At 42.9% G+C, this 21,250-nt stretch overlaps 1 protein-coding gene across 2 annotated transcripts in view; it reads right to left on the bottom strand.

Annotated features, from left to right (window-relative positions):
- Positions 1-3,326: 3,326 nt before the first annotated feature.
- The window catches only part of WIF1 (Wnt inhibitory factor 1), a 310,473-nt gene continuing 292,549 nt past the window's right edge, over positions 3,327-21,250 (bottom strand). Inside the window, exon 9 of one of the 2 annotated variants that reach the window (XM_085653432.1) lies at positions 3,327-4,060. In XM_085653432.1, coding sequence (XP_085509558.1) covers positions 3,939-4,060 — 122 coding nt within the window. In that variant the 3' untranslated portion in view covers positions 3,327-3,938. The remainder of the gene's footprint in view (positions 4,061-21,250) is intronic. The other variant, XM_085653433.1, reaches the window with a different exon arrangement.

Raw genomic sequence — 21,250 nt, 5'->3', positions numbered from 1 at the left:
CGCCCCGATTTCCAACGAACCTGAAAAAGAATATATATATACTATCGGGATACAGATTGAGCTATCTGAGGTTGAAGAAGCTATAATTCAAAGTCTGGGGGGCAAAGCCCCCGGACCAGATGGTCTCCCAATTGACCTTATTAAAAGTAAACCCGATTTTTGGGCACCACTTCTTACCAATGTTTTTAATAATCTTAGTAACTCATCTATTCCTGATACATGGTCATTTAGTACTATAGTCCCAATTTTTAAGAAGGGGGATCGATCAAACCCGAGTTGCTATAGGCCAATTTCATTGATCGATAACACCTTAAAAATTTTGGGTAGGGTGATATTTAATAGGATCAACCTATGGGCCGAGGATAATAAGGTCTTGCATCCATCTCAGCTGGGTTTTAGGAGCTAGGTTGGCACAGTGGAACAGTGCCTAAACCTTCACTTGATTGTTAGCAAATACACTATAGCTAAGAAAACACCAATGTACCTGGCATTCATGGACCTCACGTCAGCCTTTGATTTTGTAAATAGATCACGGCTGTGGCAAACTCTTTTAAATCTTGGCCTAGACGACTCATTAGTCTCCTTCTTGGCATATCTGCACAGAGACCTAAAAGCCAGGGTGCGCATAGGTAGGAATGGTGAGATTTCTAAGGCCATTGAAATTGGAAGGGGGGTCAGACAGGGTTGCGTATTGGCCCCTCTCTTATTCATATTATACATCAACGACTTAACTAAATCTCTACTGTTTTCAACCGAAGATGTCCCAAACATTCGTGGAAATAAGATCACTGCGTTGCTTTATGCTGATGACGCTGTGTTAATGGGGCGCACCCCCAAAGCCTTACGCGCCCTGGTTCACGGCTTTGTGGAATTTATGGCAACTTTGGACCTATGTACTAATTTTAAGAAATCGTTTTTAATGTCGTGTGGGTCCAAGAAGTATTCCAACCTTTCAATTGTTTCAAATTCTACTAGATTGTTAAGCACTTGCACTTTCCCGTATCTTGGGTTGGTATTTGCATCTAATGGCTTATGGAATGACCACATTGTTCACTGTAAAAGGAAATCTACTAATTCTATCAATACAATCCTTAGGCTACCTAAGCCTAAAAACATAGAGATAGTCCCTTCTATCATTAAAATTTACAGACTACAATGCATACCAACTGTCACATATGGTGCAGAGGTATGGGGAACATTCCTAGTACACCTATTCAGCGTGAAGAGAACAGGTTCTGTCGTAAAATTCTGGGAGCCCCATTTTTTTCTTCCACATATGCTTGCCATAGCGAGCTTCATCTACCTTATGCAGAAGATTTTATTAAGGCTTGCCCGACATTGTTTTGGCTAAGAATCTGGAAGAACTCGGCTGCAAAATTGACTAGGGAGATAATTTTGGATTGTTTAAAATGTGACAGAGGGATGGATATACCATGGTTGGTCGGAGTCCGCAAAAGTTTAAATAGCTTGAATTTGGAACATCTTTTTTCAAATCCTTTAGACCATAGCCCTACCAGCATTAAAACTCTGGAAAAACTACTCTATGCTTCTTATAAAGAAATAAGACTAGCAACTGAATGTAATAAAACTTCAGTTGCTAGATATATGCAAATTGAGCATGTAACCCCAGTTATGCCCAAATATCTTTTAAAACCGGTTGGCTGCTGGGAAAGGGGCCTATTTTTCAGGCTAAGGACAGACACTATGAAATATCTGTTGTCATTCCCTATTGGTTATTCTGCAAATCTCGATCTTTCCCTCTGTCCATGTAGTAACACCTTAAAACAATCGATGTTACATTTTTTATTTTTCTGTTCTTTTTACCAACCACTTACTAAAAAAAAAAAAATTCTGATCCCGTACTTTAAATTATGATGTGTTACTGACTACAAGATAGCTTATGGGATCGTGCTAGCTATTAACAATGATGAATTATGTTTTCGAGTTGGATCCTTTTTAAAAATGGCGGTACGTATCCGCAATACCATGTATCCAGATTAATTTTTATCATCTGATATTTGTGAAATATTTGTACCTTTTTCCTTGTACTATATCTTTTTAACTGTACTTTTATGGATATGTTGTTTTTATCCGAATAAAGTTCATATTGATTGATTGATTGATTGATTTGTCAGCATCGAAAAAGATTTGCAAAAATGTGCAAAAGTTTTGTCTGTGGAAATTGTTAACTTGCTGGAATAGATGATCTTAGTAAATACAGACAATGAGAGGCTCAGGGTTTTAAAACAAAAGTTGCATTGCAAAGCGGCTACTTCTCAATATAGTGTATTGGTGACAAATAACAAACACTTTGAATTTTGATGGGAGAGAATATTGCATTTAACTACCTCCTGACTCAAAAACTGATTTCACCCTGGACTCGATCTCCGGTGATTAGGACAGGAGGGAAACCTATTGTGCCCACGGTGAGGTTCAATCGTTACCATTGTAATAAATGCTGCAACAAAACTTCACAAAGTTGTTTAGGTGGTACCATTCTGCACCAGTCAGATATTTAATTCCTCGATATCAGTACTCCACAGAAGAAAATATTACTAAAAAGAGTCTAAATCCATAAATGTCAAGTAAGTCGCCTCAGCTAGTGGCTATCATTTTTCCAAAAATGTGAAATCTGAAACATCACCTCTACAATGTTCAACTGTTTTCTAGGCTGTTTTCTCAAGATATAACTATTTGATTGTTTTCTGATTTACAAAATGATGCTTTCTTTGAACTATAATATCATGCAGGGCTCCCTCACTTTTTCCAGCAATGCAAGAAAAATGTACATTTGTCTGACATGGATAGCTTATCATAGTGCGTCATTTGTATACCTGTCAGAACTGCTGATCAATTTTCAGTTATACTACCCTCACATTTATTTGAATATGACAGATCAGACATGAAGCAGCAGTGATGTAAATGCTATAGGTTCTCATGAAGCAGATGGGGAACAACCTTTACAACGCAACTTTTACAACGCACTGCCATTACAACGAAACTGTTACAACGCGAGTGCATTGACAACGCAGGACATTACAACGCAAGTCTTTACATCGACTTGCACTAGATGGCGTGCTAACATTAAAAATAGTGTAGTTTACTATCCCAACACCTTCCCTACTGTTACGTGGACTGGAGTTGGAATAGTAAATTACACTTTTTTAATGTTAGCACGCCATCTAGTGCAAGTCGATGTAAAGACTTGCGTTGTAATGTCCTGCGTTGTCAATGCACTCGCGTTGTAAAACTTTCGTTGTAACAGCATGCGTTGTAACAGATTGCATTGTAACGTCATACATCCGAAGCAGATACATTGACAATATAAAATGTAGTGGGCATCTTTATTTTGTACACAACAGTAAACATTTCGTAGAAAAACCTCATTACATAAGCAATACATTGTTTTGAAATCGAAATTTAAATTGAAAATGCCCATACATTATAGTGCTGCATGGTTGTTTACAATATATTATATTGTTTAAATGCTACAGTCAGTGCCTTTCAATACACTTCTCTGCAAATGTAAGAATTCAAAATAGTGTATTAACTTTTAAAATTTATAAACTTTCTATATTATTAGAAGGTCAAAATAAATGAAAATAAAATAGTTATCGTTCAAGTCAACATCTAACACAACTTACCCAACATCAATGATCAATGATTTAGATGTAAAGCAAACCATGTTTGTAACCCTTGTAAGGTACAATCTGAGGCACAACTTTAAAAGAAAACGTTCCGCTGAAATTCATATTGTTGAAATATGGCACGAAAGTTGAAAAGCAGCCTAAAAAGAAACTCTGCAATGTAAAGGAAACTGTATATATCAGCTCAGTGATATATATGAAGCTAATACAATTTAGACTGATAATTTTGTATTTCTTATTGGTAAATAGCTCGGAACTGAGTGTTGAAAAACAGGTTCCAGTTGTTTAGTTTCACCAGATGTAATTGGATTCGGGTGGATCTTGCCTTTCTTCTGTCTTTTTGGGTGAGGGCGTGTGCTGTCTGTGCTTGGTTACTGTTGGCCTCAGACCGTTGACGAAGCCGGTGCCATACCCTACAAAGAGAAGAGAAATCATTGCACATTAAGTAGATCAAACCAAATACAAAATACTTCCATAACTGCATATTTACAGCTCTTCCTTAGGAAATCTGTAGTATTTAGATTAGTGCAACACTGGTGACAATGCTTTGGGGCTCTGTTCATGACAGTGCAAAATGATTGGATGCACGCTTAAGTAAGAGATTGATCCAAGACTCCATTTCGGAAATAGTAGAAATGTTTTAGCATTTCCAAGCATTAACAGTCCAGAAGAGAAGTGAACGATGAATGAATATAGTTCCTTGGACAAAGGAGTGAATTAAGCGCCATAAAGAAACAATAACAATGGTACATCCTCTGCTATTACAAAGTGCTGATGCATAAATGGCAATGTTTGTTCTACTGAGGAGCTTTACGTTGATTTTAAGGCTTGTGGTAGGTACAATCAGCAAGTGAGTGGTAAAATCTGTATGTCATATTCTTCTACCTCACTCAGTGCTTTATTTGTAAAGGAATGAGTGCCGGGGCCAAAGATCTGCTCAGAAGGCTGCAGCCAGCACTATTACATGAGCACACTGAATACCAAATCTTCATGTTCTGGAATCCACCTCATACCTCTTTAATCCACTCCCAGACAACTCCTACCCCTTTTTTTTAACTCTTGCAGGTTTCTGCCTTTTACCTTTGTGACGTTTTTCCTTCTTTCTCTTCCTTCCCCCATCGTGTGTTTTCTCTCTCTTGCTCTTGGTAAATGTCCTCTGAGGAAAAATAAGCACCAGGCCCCAAAAACAAATGCCAATGGACCCCACCGGCTCAAATTTAGCACTGGTTTTCCCCAATGAACTGTCTCTCTCCATCCAGATATTTCTCTCATTAATACAAGACATCTGTCTGTCTGTCTGTCTGTGTGTCTATCTATCTATCTATTGATCTATCTATCATCTCTCCCTAACTATATAACTTCGATAAATGTACTCTGCCTGTATCTAGGCAATCTATAGGTCCACATTTGAGAGCTTTCTGTTTAGAGACATCGTCAATGCATATTCCTGCAGAGATAACATTGTCATGTTAGTCAATAATGTTAATGTTGCAGAAAACACCACGCCTAGTTTGTGACAACTTAACATTTGCACTACTATAACTTGTGGTTTTATTATAATCCATTAAATTTAAGTTGTTTTTGAAAAGCACAATTCTGATATCAAGACTATTATTACACTAGTCCTTGAATTTAAAGACATAGGCACTTCTGCATTCTATTGTCAATATTAGTATTTATTGACTTGCAAGAAAATAACTTCGCTCTCCAGGGGGCAGTTGAAAGATATCAAAATCTTTGCAGTCATTAACTGTTACCTAAAATAATGCCTTTTAATTGAACACCAAATTCCTGAAGGGCGTCGTTCCTCTGAATGTTTACCATACTCGGAGATGCATATATTACCTCTCCACCACTACCTCTACTACCTTTACGTAAACATTTCCTTCACATCTTGCACCTCATAAGGCCATTTTTAATATTAATTTTACCATCAGCTTAACACATCGAGGTATATTTACCTGTTTAATAATGCTGAACCCTAGTCCTAACACTATCTATTACGAATAGTATTATTTTCAGTATTACTTTGGCAATTATTTTATTAACCTCCATTAAGTTAAAATTAAATAAATCATGTAATATTACCTTACTTTTAACCTATGTTAATATGTAATTATAATAATCATTTTATGTCATGTAATTAAATTCAACTGAGGGCCTGATTACCATGTCGGTTGGAAAATAAACCGCCTGACTCCTTGATGGATTCAGTTCCGACCGACTCATGGTCGGCGATTCCGCCCAACCGATTATGATGCTTCCGAACATCGTTCGGAGTCAATGGGAGCCTGTGTTCCAACCGACAGCACAGGCTCCTATGGGGAAAATGGGTGTCTGCCGGAAAACCTTGCACACTGACGCAGGCACCCCATGGTGCCTGCCACACTGTGCATGGCTTTACAGGGGGGTCCCTTGGTTTCCCCCTCAACCTCAAACCGGAGGATGTAGAATGAAGTGGGGCCTGCTAGGGGCCCCCAAAGTCAGTTTCTGACAGCCTGTTTGTGTCGGACAGACCGAGTCGGAAAGGGTGTCAGAATCCGACATTGTAATCAGTCGGTCTGAAACGATGTCCATAAAGCTGTATGAATCATCTCCGACCGACTCGGATTCTCCGAGTGCCAGTTGGAATCGATTCGGAATCACCCCGAACGGTTTCGATTCCAACCGCGAGCATCGTAATCGGTCGTTCGGAATTGTTTCTGACCAAGTCGGTTGGAAGGGTTCCGACACGGTCTGGGAGGATCCGACTGTCGGTCGGAGGCTTTCCAACTGACATTGCAACAGGCCTTAAATGTTTTTACAATTATTTGTTTTGCCCCTAAACATGACACTATTACTCAACAGTGCAATATTTTAGTATTTTTAATTATTTCAACTGATTTAAATCTAACAATGAATACAGTTAAGGGACACTTACTCTAAACATAATGCCAACCATAGCAATAACCAGTGTTACGTTTTTAAATATTGAAATATAAAAACAAAATACATTTATTTTTTACCGATTATGGTACCCATATCATAACCACAATTCTAATCTACTATAACACAAAACATTTCTTTTTGACTATATTAAATTACATGTAATTGTTTTAAATTAATTTTTCTTCTAACTTGATAATGTGATTTCTCTTATCCTAAGGCTAGTGCTATCCATAACTCATATCCTAACCTTACCTACAGTAATGGTGAAATATTCAAAATATGTGACACTGAAGTTAGTTATGTCAAACCAATACTTGCTTCGTGGAAATGAACTACAAAGAGTAACAGGTGAACTAATTTGAAAAACTACAATTGAAGTGGTAAAGAGTAAAACAAGGAAAACTGAAGCCTTGACGTGTGATATGCATAGGGAATACTGGGTTGCAGAGGAGGCAGGGCCCTCACATTATTGAATACCTCTCCCTAACAGGCATAGAAAGTACACATACATTATTCTTAGACATGCAAAGACCTATTCCAAAATCTCTGTAACATTGACCTCAAAGACAAATAAAGCTAAAAGGGTCACATTAAATGTAAATTGGTTCAATTTGTGGTCAAATTTAAATTGTAGTGGTTAAATATGCAATTTACATTGGAATATTATATTAACCTGAGAGGAATATTTTTTACGCTTCAGTCATGTTGAAAATGAAGTTTCAAAATGTTCCAGTGGGGGGCTGGGCCTTTCTCTAATTTTATGTTATTTTACGTACAGGAGCCTGGACACTGCTGCGAAATTGGGAGCACCATGACACTTATAATGAGAGTGTGAAGTACAGCAAGTACCTCATGACTAGCAGTGTCCTCTTTGGAAGATTTTCAGACAACTTTCTAAACCTCGGTGGAGCATCAATAAATAATTTGCAGAGTTCACTTAGATGGTACACTGTCTAAGTCACGGATTTCAGTTTATAATTCTAGCTTTGTAGAAAAGGTCCATTATAACATTGATGAATGAAGACCTGATGAAGAACTGGATTGTCCAATGAGTGTTAAAACAGATTATGGTAGCTCCTGATTATTCACATGACCTAAAGACTTAGGCACCACTCTTCTTCAAACAATTTACAATGATGACAAGGGAATGATACACAAACACATACATCTCTTACTTATCATTGAGCTCAAGGCCAACACTTCTACCCCGTATGAAGTCAAGATTGTGCAACTGTTAGCCAATAAGTCTATAAAATGTCAAAGACTTCAGGAAGAAACAAAAAATACCTATGAAGTGTTGGGGGAAGGTGGCAACAGAGAAATATGTAACACTAATGAGATTACCTCCCATCATTTTCCTGGAGAGAATGTATATCACAGTTTGAACATTCCTGCCAGAGACTGTCGCGAATACAGTTTATTTAGATGCAAGTTACTTGTATATCTTTAGCCAAAGGTTGAAACACACAAGAAATCCACATTGTTATTTTAAAGACGTTTATTAATATTTTAAGTCCCAGATTTAGTTCAGAATATATGACTAAGTGTAATTGCAGATGTAGACATTGTGGTTATTAAACTGTAGGCAATACATGTAAAATGAATTTAATTGGTAACATATTAATATAACGGATGATAATCTTTGGGTGTAATCAATGTTTGGAGTCTCTTCTTCTCTATGCCTAGCCTGAGCAAAGTTAATAGTTATCTTGGACTCTCACTAGTTGCATGTTAAACAAGCCAAATGGAAATACCTCATCGGTTTCTTGCACAGTGTGGTCCATCCATACAGGACCAGGTGAGGATGCTGTCAGTGAGGGAATGTGAACTGATGAGTGTGTCCTCTATTACATTAAAACCTCTAATACACTGTGGAAAAACCTAAATGTGAGCTGATATTAATGTTTAGTGATATACCTAGGGCCCTCTAAACGCAATCAAAACCCCTCAAGCCAGGTCAGTTTGTAACAACTGTGGGTGAGGTGATAGAGGCAGTGATGCACGATGGCTGTAGACCACAGCAAGAGCTATAAATACATTAAGGGGCCGATTCCGATTCCGGCCGCAAAACGAACCGACCGACACGGACCCGGACCGAATACCGACCGACACGGACCAGCGCCGTACGACTAGTGCAGTATGATGCAACGCGTGTGAATTACAACTGACACGTACGGAATACAAGCCGTACGACCAAGCTGTAGGGAAAATAGTGATCCGGCCGGAAAACCGATGCGATTTTCACCGCCCGACACGAAACCGGAATCAACACGATCGACCCGTACCCGCGATGTACGATTAGCGCAGTACGATGCAATGCGTGTAAAACCAGACCGACTCGCACGGAGAACAAGCCGCACGACCAACACGCACAGACAACCCGGCACACAAGCAATAGAGACCACCGCAAACGACATGTACCAAACAAAGAAGACAGGCAGCGTGAACGAGGCGGAGAAGCCCGCACGAAACAACAGCAGCGTCCGTTTCCGTCACATGAACGTCTCCTTCATGCCTACAAAACACAAGGGAAAAAAGACAAAAAAAGGACCAAACAAGCAATGACAAAGCCAATAAATACCAAAAAAAAAACATGGGACAAAGACACACCCACAACTCCAACTATATAAAGGACTACAATCACTACCATCATCCCTTGCAAACAGGAGACACAGCCAGCAGCAAACACCAGTACGCAGCAACCACAGACACACTCACAACTCACCCATCACACAACTCACGCACCATTAGCACCTTACCAAAAGCACTCACACATACACACAGCAAAACCAACACCAACCCAACATCACTTGCACCCTCACACACACATCCCTCACCACCACCACCCATCACCATGCCTCCAAAGAAGAATCCAAAGTTCACAGATAGTGAGTTAGAAGTGCTGGTAGACGAGATCATCAGAGTAGAGCCACATTTGTTTGGTACATTGGTCCAAAGGACCACCATCTCACAGAAAACCAAGATGTGGGCGAGGATTGTGGACAAGGTGAACGCACAAGCACCAGCAAGGCGCACAAAGGACGACATCCAGAACAGGTGGTATGACGTGCGTAGGAGGGTCAAGAAACTCATCGAAAAAGATCACGCCCTGAGTCAGTGCACCGGCGGTGGCCCTCCTGCCAAACCAGTCTACTTCAGGACCTGGGAGGAGAAGATGCGGGTCATCCTACCACCAGAGAGTGTCCATGGCCTAACACACATCCCACAGCCTGGTGATTACACAAACAACATACCCAAGATTGTGTGGCAAGGGGACAGTGAAACCATGCACCGCAAGCAAAGCTACACTAACCAATAGACAATCAGCCCAAGATGTGTATGCCAGTCAGACACACACAATACCTGCCATCTCATAGTGACTGGGGACTGTGTCATGACATGCACTAACCTACAAACAAATAGAGCAAGCCAGTGGCACTAAGCCAAATAGACCCTGCCAGACCGTTTGACACCACAAACACACCACCTCACAGTGCAGCTGTCAGGAAGGAATAGTGGGGATGCAGGTGAAGTGAGTGTAGCCAAAAGCATGATGGGGCCTGTAGTCACAGATAATGCACACCCTCCTGATTGGCCCATCAAGACCTCTCTGAAACATGCCCACATCACAGGGAGTGGAAAATGACTGACAAGATGGCTGACACTGGCTCCTGCTGTGGGAAGCACAAGGCCCTGCTAGGGCTTGTGTGCAAATCAGAAGCAGGACACCACTGACTGACATCCTGAAAGACAACTTGCACGCCCTACAATGGAAGCACATTTCATGATGGGAAGGAGAACTGACAGCCCTGACCAGACTACTCAGCATGGGGAGACACCCCCCTCAACACAAACTCCACACAACTCACCGGGTACAATGCATTGACACACCTCTCAGAAATATCAGCAAAAGATACCCCATACTGGGTGCTGCTGTGTGAAGCACAGGGGCTCACTTGGGACTTGTAGCCAAACAAACACCAAGATTTCACAGTCAGCCATCTTGCTATTGCTGTCACACCCCCTCACAGGGAAGCAGAGTCAAGAGGGAGGAAGCATGGGCATGCTGGGAAGGGGGGTGTAGCCAAGAGTATGATGGGACTCGCAGGCACAGACAACCTACACCCACCCACATGTCCCAGCAAGAGTAAACGGAAACATACTCGCCTCACAGGGAAGGGAAGGGACTGACAAGATGTCTGACACTGGGCTCTGTTGTGGGGAGCACAAGGCCATGCTGGGAAATGGCCAACATCATACATCAGGAATACACAGTCAGCCATCTTGCCATTGCTGTCACTCCCCCTCACAGGGAAGCAGAGACAAGAGGGAGGAAGCATGGGCATGCTGGGAACGGGGGTGTAGCCAAGAGTATGATGGGACTCGCAGTCACAGACAACCTACACCCAACCACATGTCCCAGCAAGATCAAACTGAAACATACTCGCCTCACAGGGAGTGGGAAGGGACTGACAAGATGTCTGACACTGGGCTCTGTTGTGGGGAGCACAAGGCCATGCTGGCAAATGGCCAACATCATACATCAAGAGTACACAGTCAGCCATCTTGCCATTGCTGTCACACCCCCTCACAGGGAAGCAGAGTCAAGAGGGAAGAAGCATGGTCATGCTGGGAAGGGGGGTGTAGCCAAGAGTATGATGGGACTCGCAGTCACAGACAACCTACACCCACCCACATGTCCCAGCAAGATCAAACTGAAACATACTCGCCTCACAGGGAGTGGGAAGGAACTGACAAGATGTCTGACACTGGGCTCTGTTGTGGGGAGCACAAGGCCATGCTGGGAAATGGCCAACAACAATATCAAACTCTGTCTGTGACAAGCTGGGAAAAAGCAGTGTACAGGCAGGCATCTGTTTGAAAAGTAGAAAATGTCATGTTTGTGAACCAACGATGCATGTAGAAACATAAATCACATTGTGTGTCTCTTCCAAACACAGGTGGTGCTGGGCACCCAGCACCAAATGGCGAGGATACCCAGTCCCAGACTCTGGTGGACACTGAGCTCGCTGATCTGACTCTCTCACTGTCCTCTTTGGATGACGACGACCAACCTGGCCCCTCCGGTGTGAGCCATCATGCAGCACCAGCAGCAGCAACATCTGCCCCCCCTGTACCCACTCCTCCAGCATCTGGACACCGACAGGGCACCCCCACCAACACGGACAGACCAAGGACAATCAACCGCTATCTGGTTTTTGTGAACTGCTGCTACTCGTGCCTGGAGAGGGATTTCTACCTCTGCTTACCAACTGTGTCCTGAGTTGCTGTGCTTGAGCTGACGCTGTCTCTGTTTGTTGCTCCGTGGCGCGCCTCCCCTTGACTCGCTGGTGTGAGCGTGAGCTGCAATCCGCACGCTCTGCTTGTCGCTCCCAGCTGGAGTCAGAAGGGTTGAGGCTGGGCGAAGAACTACAGCGCGCCTAACCTAGGGGACTGCGAGGACCAGAATTCCAAGCTGGGATCAGCTGGTTCCTCTTCCCCCAGGCGACACGCCCACGGACACGCCCACTGACGAGGCAGGACAAATATTCGTGACACCCGCTTCGCGGGCGCCACTCACCGCTATCTGGTTTTTGTGAACTGCTGCTACTCGTGCCTGGAGAGGGATTTCTACCTCTGCTTACCAACTGTGTCCTGAGTTGCTGTGCTTGAGCTGACGCTGTCTCTGTTTGTTGCTCCGTGGCGCGCCTCCCCTTGACTCGCTGGTGTGAGCGTGAGCTGCAATCCGCACGCTCTGCTTGTCGCTCCCAGCTGGAGTCAGAAGGGTTGAGGCTGGGCGAAGAACTACAGCGCGCCTAACCTAGGGGACTGCGAGGACCAGAATTCCAAGCTGGGATCAGCTGGTTCCTCTTCCCCCAGGCGACACGCCCACGGACACGCCCACTGACGAAACGTAGAAATACCAATTACCCTTCCGCGTCGCGGGACGCGCGCGGGACCAAGCGCGGAACGAAGCCCGGACAAAGGGCGGGCCGTCTGTGGCCGTCCGGGGACGACCGAGGACGGGACGGGCCATCCCACTAACGTTCAGCACACGAGGACACTACACAACCAAATTCTGAAACCGACGTGCAAAAAACCCCCCATTTCCTACTGATCAACTGAGATTGTGAGATAAAGATAAAGTTATTACAAATACACAAAACCTGCTGCGACCACCATAAACTATAAAGTAGATTTCCGGTCCCAAGTATGAGGGCTCTAAAAAAACTACGCTCACGGACAATCTACATGAGGCGTATGGGGACAGATGCAGCTGTAAGAAAATCTGTTGACAAATCACTAAAACCTGGTCAAATATCAAGTACTCCAGCTATAAGACAATACTTCTCTACCCTCTCAAAGAAAAAGTATCTTTCTCCATATTCTACTGATGATCAAAATAAGCTGGATCCTTTAATAAATAAGGTTGATCATGATTCGTTACATTTCTCAGATCAGAAACCCAATAAACAAGGTCAAATAACAACTGAAAGTAATTTGGCAAATTTCTCTCTCTTGGAAGAATGTCAAAAATCATTCCCAGATACGTCTCAAATAACATCTATAACACCTATAAAAAACCAGGACAACGACTTATTCTTCGATGTATCTGTAAATCATAACACGAATACCAAAGAAGAAAAAACAGAAATATTGCTAAGTCAAAAACATCCACTAACCAGCTCACCAGAAAAATCGCCTAACCTTTATTCTAATCTGGCCAGCCTATCAGACCCTAATTTTATAAATCCAAATCTTGTAAATGCTGCTTCTCCCCTGTCAAAAGCACTTTTCTCATTGCAAGAAATATTGGAATCAGTACTAACTCATCTTGATCAAATTTTAGCTAATTCGGATGATACTTTAGACGTACAAATAGGAATACTTAAATTCCTGGTTGAAGAAAAAAAGAAAAAAGATCTAACTAAAGTCCCACCAAAACAACCCGGAGAAGTCGAATCACAACAAATAGATGATTTTCATAAAAACGGAAGTGCTACCCCAAAACAACAGGAAGCAAGCACGCAAACGAACGACGCACTAATAATTAAGACTAAAACTAAGGGACTAAGAAATAAGGAAAAACCTCTTATTACATACTCACTTAAAAAACTGTTTAAAGAAGAATTGGAAACCATCACCGAAAACAAAACTAAACATTATCCTATCTTTTTTAATAAAGTATCCGATAATAATCGTGATCAGATTATCGGGGAAAATAAAGCAGAAACATCGGGAGTTACTGCCGAACAGGATTTCAGCCAAGGAGGACAGTCTGAAAAAAGGAACACTAGGGAAAAAGTAAGGGGGAAGAAGAAGAGAAAACCCTTGAGGAGAATACAGAGGAAAAAAGGGAATAAGCTTAAATTCCAAAAATTAATTCCCGTAACCTTGGTGACCTCTCCAGAAACTCAAAAAATACCATCAGAAAAACCCTTAAACCCAAAAGTAGACGTATTTTGTCCTCCGATAGAAAACAGATCAACAACGCAAAATATCAAGGATATAAAAGAACTACATGATAATAATTCTGAATCATGGGAAGTAATTCCATCTAAACACATAACAATCGAAGAGCTATTTCCCTCAGATAAGGAGCCGTTTAACCGTGGTAGAATAATCAATCTTTTACAAGAAATACCATCTCTGAACTCTCTGACAAGTAAAGAAATCGACCTAGTACTCTTCCCAATAAAAGAAAATAACAAACTAGTACAGGTATCCTTTTATTCCCCAGTTTTGCCTGGAATAATAATCAGAGAGAAGGAAATTCTTCACAAAAATGGCTATGATGTAATCTCGGTGGAAGATCCTAGAATCAACAACCTAAACAAAGGTACATTAGGACAAACCAATAGAAGAAATGAAAACAATAGCTTTAATTGGGGAGATTCAGCATCAAATATTATGAGGAAAGATTCACTCAAAATACAAGTAATTCAAGGAGAGAGGTCAGTATGGTCCCGGAATTCAAGCTCTAGTAACACTGAGAACTCAATAAAATCGTGGGCATGGTTATCAGAAACCTTAAACAGCAAAAAAACGGTGAAGTTTAGCAAAGGTCTAACGTTATTGTCCTGGAACTTGGCAGGGAAAACTGATTTAAAAATGAAACATGCAATCAAAAACTCCCCTGATATCATTGCCCTCCAGGAAACATGGTTAATTAATACCTTTACCCAAAAAGGATACTATGTATACGAAACGTTGGCAAAAAGATCTAGAAGGGGACACGCCAAGGGTGGTCTGGCAATATTATTAAAAGAAGATCACTCTTGGTCACAGGAAATAATCGATACAAACATAGAAAATCTACAATGTTTAAAAGTATCCCTCAGAACTCAAGCGTCAGCCAAACTTGAAAAAATATTACTTTTCAATATCTACGCACCTCCCAGTAATAATAATGACTTGCTGTTTGACCGCCTAATGGAGATCATCACCCATATCATTGAAGATCATTCTCACTTGCCATATCTCATAATGGGGGATTTGAACGCTAAAATTTCAAACTGTGAGATAAAGAAATGGGCTCGTCTTTTCAAAGAGGAATCTTTGGAAACATCACTCCCTGAATTCCCAAAAGGATCTAAATCAGATAAGAGAGGACGCGCACTATTATCTTTTCTTTCCAGCATTAATGGGACTATATTAAACGGTAACATCAACGGTGACATACCAGCAACATACACACGGCAAGGAAATGGATCTCCCTCTACCCTGGATTATTTTATATGCGGGATCAAAGAAAAAGAACAAATGATTCAACTCTCAATAATATTCAATGAAGAAAGTGATCATGCTCTTCTAAACCTTTCTACCCATTGGATTGCACAGTCCTCTTCTTATAACCGGCCAATATTTCTTACAACAAAAACGGAAGTAAACATGATAAGGCGTCGCGTTTATTGGGGGACAGAAAATCTGGACTATCTGAGGCTATTAATTTCCGAAATCAATATATTGACTAACATATATTCAGATGACCCTATAAAGAATTTCGAACAATTAACGAATAACCTTAAACAAGCTCTACAAAGTAAGTTAGAACACAACAGATCAGTAAAAAGTAAATGGAGAATTAAGAATAAAAACTGGAACCAACCAGTCGTAAAACAACTCAATAGGCTGATACGCGCCCAGTATCTGAACTTCTCGTCAGCAAACAAAAAGGAAATCAATAGATTAAAGAATCAAATCCGACGAGAAAAAACTAAACAGAAAAAACTGAAACAGGACTTCAACTGGACTGAAATCCAACAAGCAGCTAAACAAAACAACCAGCGCAAATATTGGTCACTGATTGCAAAAATGACGGGATCCAAAAAAAAGCTGGAGGCAACTCCTGTTTCAGAAGAGAACTGGGATATTTACCTTCGTGAGCTATATAAACAGAATAAGTCTATTAAAAATGAAGAGGCGGGAGAACAAATTGTGGAAACTAATGATACTAAGATCAATAAAACATCGGCAGTGTCAGTCTCTACGAATATCAGGAAGGCAAGGAGCACGGGTGCATCTGGCCCCGATCAGATACCTATTAAGGTCTACCAAACTGAACACAAAGAGTGGGGACTGGTGCTCTCGCCGCTATTTAACTACATATTCGACAGTGGTCAAATGCCAAACTCCTGGAAAGGAAGTATTATAATCCCGATTTACAAAAAAGGAAAAAGAAACATACCGGGAAACTATAGGCAAATTGCCCTCATGGACGCTGTCGGGAAGATTTTTGCAGCAGAAATCCTGGATAGGCTGAAAAATTGGGCCTTCTCATCGGGTCTAATCCCTAAATTTCAGTCCGGATTTCGCCCAAACCACTCAGTCACTGACAACGTAGCAATCTTCCAAACCATTTTAGATAAGTACGCAACAGGGAAAAAACAAACTATTTACGCAGCGTTCATTGATTACTCGACAGCTTTCGATCGAGTGGACAGACCGACCCTGTGGTCAAAGTTAAGAAGAATGGGCATTCCGGAGCAGCTATTACATTTGATAGTGAACCTACACAGCGACACCTGGTGCCGTGTCCAAATGGGGAGTGACAAGGGCCTATCGAAGATAATACGAACATCGAATGGCCTGAAACAAGGGTGCCTCTTGGCTCCAATTTTATTCTCACTGTATTTAAGTGACTTACCTTCCCAATTGCAGCAAGGGATATGCACTCCTCCTAAGATAGCCACTGAATATATTCATTCCCTGCTGTACGCAGACGATATAGTCATGTTTGACCTAACACCGTTCGGATTACAAAATCTTTTAGATATTTTATACAAGTATTCTATAAAAAAATTTTTAACTCCAAATACAAACAAAACCAAAGTGGTTGCTTTTTCAAACCAGAAGAAAAGGGTAAGGTACGAATGGAAGTTGGGTGGTGAGAAGTTAGAACAAGTAAAGGAGTATACATATTTGGGCAGAATTTTCTCACAAAACATGAGTAACATCAACCAAATCAATCACCTGAAAAGGAAAAGTGACCTACATGCTGGGGCTTTGTCCCGCTTATACTTGGCCACTGGACAAAGGCATTTCTCTGCACTAATTCAAGTCTATCGAGCCAAAATCACACCGGTCCTGTCTTACGCCTCGGAATATATTCCTTTTAAACAATGGACCTATATGGACTCAGTAGAAGGTAAAATATTGAAAAAACTACTGAAGATTTCTACATCTACCCCAGTACAAGCATTGAGACTGGAATGTACCATCACGAGTGCATATGCTGCAGCCATAGCTAGTATTATAAGGTGGGCCTATAACCTTCTTCATTCAAAAGAAGGCACTCTAAGAAGTTTACTAAAAACAGAGACATTCGAGACTAGCTCTACCCATATTACCTTCTTAACAAATATGCGAGAGGCCCTACAACTTGCAAAAGTTAGTGTGGAAATTTTGTCTACGTGGTCACCATCCCAACTCAAACTTTTTCTAAAAAATTTCACTCCCAAACTGAGCTACGAGATTGACCACTTACATTGTAATAGACTATCATCATATAAGATCTATGCAGCCTCCCAGGAATACAAACAATGCCAGCCTTATTTAGAGTATACACTTCAACATGGTGCAAGGCGTGCAATTATGATGTTGCGCCTGGGAACACTTCCTGTACAAACCTTTACTTCCTCCTGGAGGCCTGACAGTTCTGCCTTTTGTACCCTCTGTCAAGGGGGCAACCAGAATTTGGAACACTTACTTTTTATATGTCCAAATGCAGAAATTGTAAACGCAAGGTTAACATGTCTTAAGCCCATCTATCGGTCCTGCAGGATCGTTAACTCAAAAGACTTTTTATTATTATGCAAAAGCCCTCCTAATGAATTCGTCTGTTACAGAATTTTTAAGTTTTTGAAAATCTCATTGAAAATGTATTAAATGGAAAGTATAATGTATATTTTATTTTGTGGTCCTCGAAAGAGTACCGTAACAAAAATAAAAACTTTTGACTTGACTTTGACTTGACAATCAACACCCACAGCACGGGGACACAGGACCCCCCGGAAGCTACAGCCAACACCACCAGCAATACCACCCAAGGGGTCCCAGTGTCACCTGTGCGTACCGCTGCTGGTCCTGCCTGTGTGGAGAGGAGTGCTGGGAGGGGTGGGAGGCACAGGGCACGCCTTGCAGAGGGGTCTTGACTGCATGATGACCCCCAACTGGCTCGCATCTTAGATGCGTACTAGGATAGCACCGGAGGATTTGGCCAGGTAGTGGGGATCCTCAAGGACATGCAACACGAGCAGGTCGCCCACCATACCCGCATAGAGGCCAAGTGGGATGACATCACTGTGGTGCATCGGGACATACTACAATGCCTCCGCCAGATCAACACCAACCTGTCCACACCCCCCCTGTGGGCCCACAACATCTGTCGCAACACCATCTGCCAGTGCCACAGGGAGGGAGGATGACTCTAGCGGAGAGTCCCCTGCATCGTAGAGGCCTGCACATGAGGATCCCCCCCCCCCGGAAGAAGAGGGGTCGTCCGAAGAAGGACATGTGAGAGGCAGATGTCCCAGCACATCCTCCAGGGCCTCCAAACCTGTTCTGGACAATGTTCTTTGTGCGCAACCCGTTCCCCTTGTCCAATCGCACACAACTCGCCCACATGACATGGAGGGTTCACGTTGGGCCAATGTAGCAGACGACTGTGGACTTTACTCTGGACATTTCATCTACCAGCACTTCCAACTCCAATGTGAACTTTGGATTCCCAAACCACTGTACAGCACCCACCATCCTGTGCACTTCACTCACACATGTTTGTAAATAAACTCACCAGTACACCATACTTGCCTCTGTTGTGATTGCAACTTGTCATGTTCAGGGAGATGTCGATCTGCTACACAACACAGTGCATACCAAATACTGCAACAATGTGACCAACGTAAGGTGAGTCATGGGGATGTGACACACGTGAGGGAGACACACCACTATGGCAACACAAAACATACTCACCATGGCCATGTTACTCATCACACACAATGATGTTGACCTGAAACACATTGGCATGCACAGACACAACACCAAGCACAGTCAGTGGTAACAAGTCCACAGGTGAGGTAAGCAGATGTCAGTCAGATGTGGGAAGACAGACAACGCACATAACAAAGCCTAGCACAGGTTCATTACACATCAGCAACACGTTTATTCCACATTAGTTGCACAGTAATTCTACGTAACAGTGGACACACGCTCACAATGTGTTGGAAAATGGAAGTCCAGGGATGTGTGGTACATCAGTTGATGGGAATTGTCAACTTCCACACTGGTGTTGGCTTCTGGGTGTTGGGGGTCAGCGTTGACCACACAACAGGCAAAGTACCCTGGGAAGGACAGACAAGATACAGTCAAAAGCACAGAAGAACAGGAGAGAAATGTAATACACATGCACAAAACATGTTGCAAAACACCTACACAAACACTAGTTAGTAGTACTACCCTATTGTGGAGTACACACCAGCTGAATGGACACATCACAGCACGCATCCAGTCAAGTGGCACACAGACACACTCAGACAGCAACAGAGCTGGCTCAACACATTCCAGGCTACCTCCATACATTCACATAACAACCCTGGAAACTCACATTCAGGTGAAGAAGTTGTTGATGAGCTGGGAGCGGACGTCACCATCACCTTCATCATCACTGTCATCTTGGCCCAGGCCGGGATCCTCCACAGGTGCCGGACGTTGGTCGTCGTCATCGTCATCCTAGATGAGAGGCACCTCTTTCCGCACCGCCATGTTGTGTAGCATGCAGCAGACCAGTATTATTTTGCACACCTTTGCAGGCTCATATGGGAGGGCCCCTCCGGTCTTGTCCAGGCAGCGAAAGCGGCTTTTCAGGAGGCCGAATGTCCGCTCAATCACCCTCCTGCTCCGACCATGTGCCTCTTTGTAGCGCAGCTCGGCTGGTGTCACGGGGTTCCTGAGGGGTGTCAGCAACCACGGCATGTTGGGGTATCCAGAGTCACCTACACACACAAAAATGAACAAGTAGTTGAGTTTTGTAGGAGTGCGGAATACAACACTGACAAACACACACAATGAGAAACAGTCAGTACACACCGACAAGCCAGGCACGCTGAGCTGGCATCTGTGACATCAGCGTTGCAATGCTACTACTCCTCATAATGTAGGCATCGTGCGCCGAACCAGGGAACCGTGCACACACATGTGTGATCAACATGTCAGCAAGACAGACCACCAGAGCATTGATTGAATGGTAGTGCTTCCTGTTCCGGTATGCCTGCTCATGTGCCTGTGGTGGTATCAGGGCAACATGTGTCCCATCAATAGATCCAATGATGTTTGGCATCCTCCCCAGTGTATTAAAGCCATCATTAATTTCAGGGAGTTCATCTTGGCTCGGGAACTTGATATACAGGTCGCGGAATTGCAACATCCCCTCCAAGACATCACGTAGCACCCGACTAAACATTGTTTGCGACATACCACCAGCAGTAGCCACAGTGTACTGGAAGGTACCGGTAGCAAAGAAGTGCAGGGCTGCCATCACCTTCACCTCTGGGGTCAGTGCTGTAGGGTATGTCCGGCCAGGTAGCAGATGTGGCGCCAACTGCTCCGCCAACTCCTCAATCAGTGGCCTGGTGAAGCAGTACCGTCTGATGCAGTCGCGTTCCTGCATGGTTGCAAGGTCTGGGAACGGACGGTGGACAGCTGGTGCCCTGCAGTACAGAGATGCACAAAGGAAGATTGTCAGTACATACACCCATGTGGCCATGACCACGATCACTATCACATGCTAGTTCATGACATTACACAATGTACTGAGGTGTGTGCTGTTGGTCATGGACACATATGTCACCTACAAGACCACCACCTCACATCTCAATTCCACATGTCCACATGAGTGCCATGTAGTGCAATGGGCCAAACATCTGGCTGTGTCACCCAACCTATGTGCTGCTGCAACGTTAAAAAAACACACCCCATTGACAATTGAGGACTCATGTCTCCCAGGCATCACAGATCTTTGCCATGCAGAAACCCAGGCTTCCTCTATTGTCACATCAACACAGCAATGGACATGGCGAAGCACGTACACACCACAAGGCGAGCGTAAGTCCCACAGGTAGTGGCCACTGTTGTTCCTGCCGGCCCTACATGTACGTCTCTTAGACACACACCCCATC

The sequence above is a fragment of the Triturus cristatus genome, chromosome 4_1 (assembly GCF_964204655.1).
Source record: "Triturus cristatus chromosome 4_1, aTriCri1.1, whole genome shotgun sequence".
NCBI classification, from domain to species: domain Eukaryota; kingdom Metazoa; phylum Chordata; class Amphibia; order Caudata; family Salamandridae; genus Triturus; species Triturus cristatus.
Note: the sequence above shows the minus strand (reverse complement) of the source record. Positions and strands in the feature narration are given on the sequence as shown.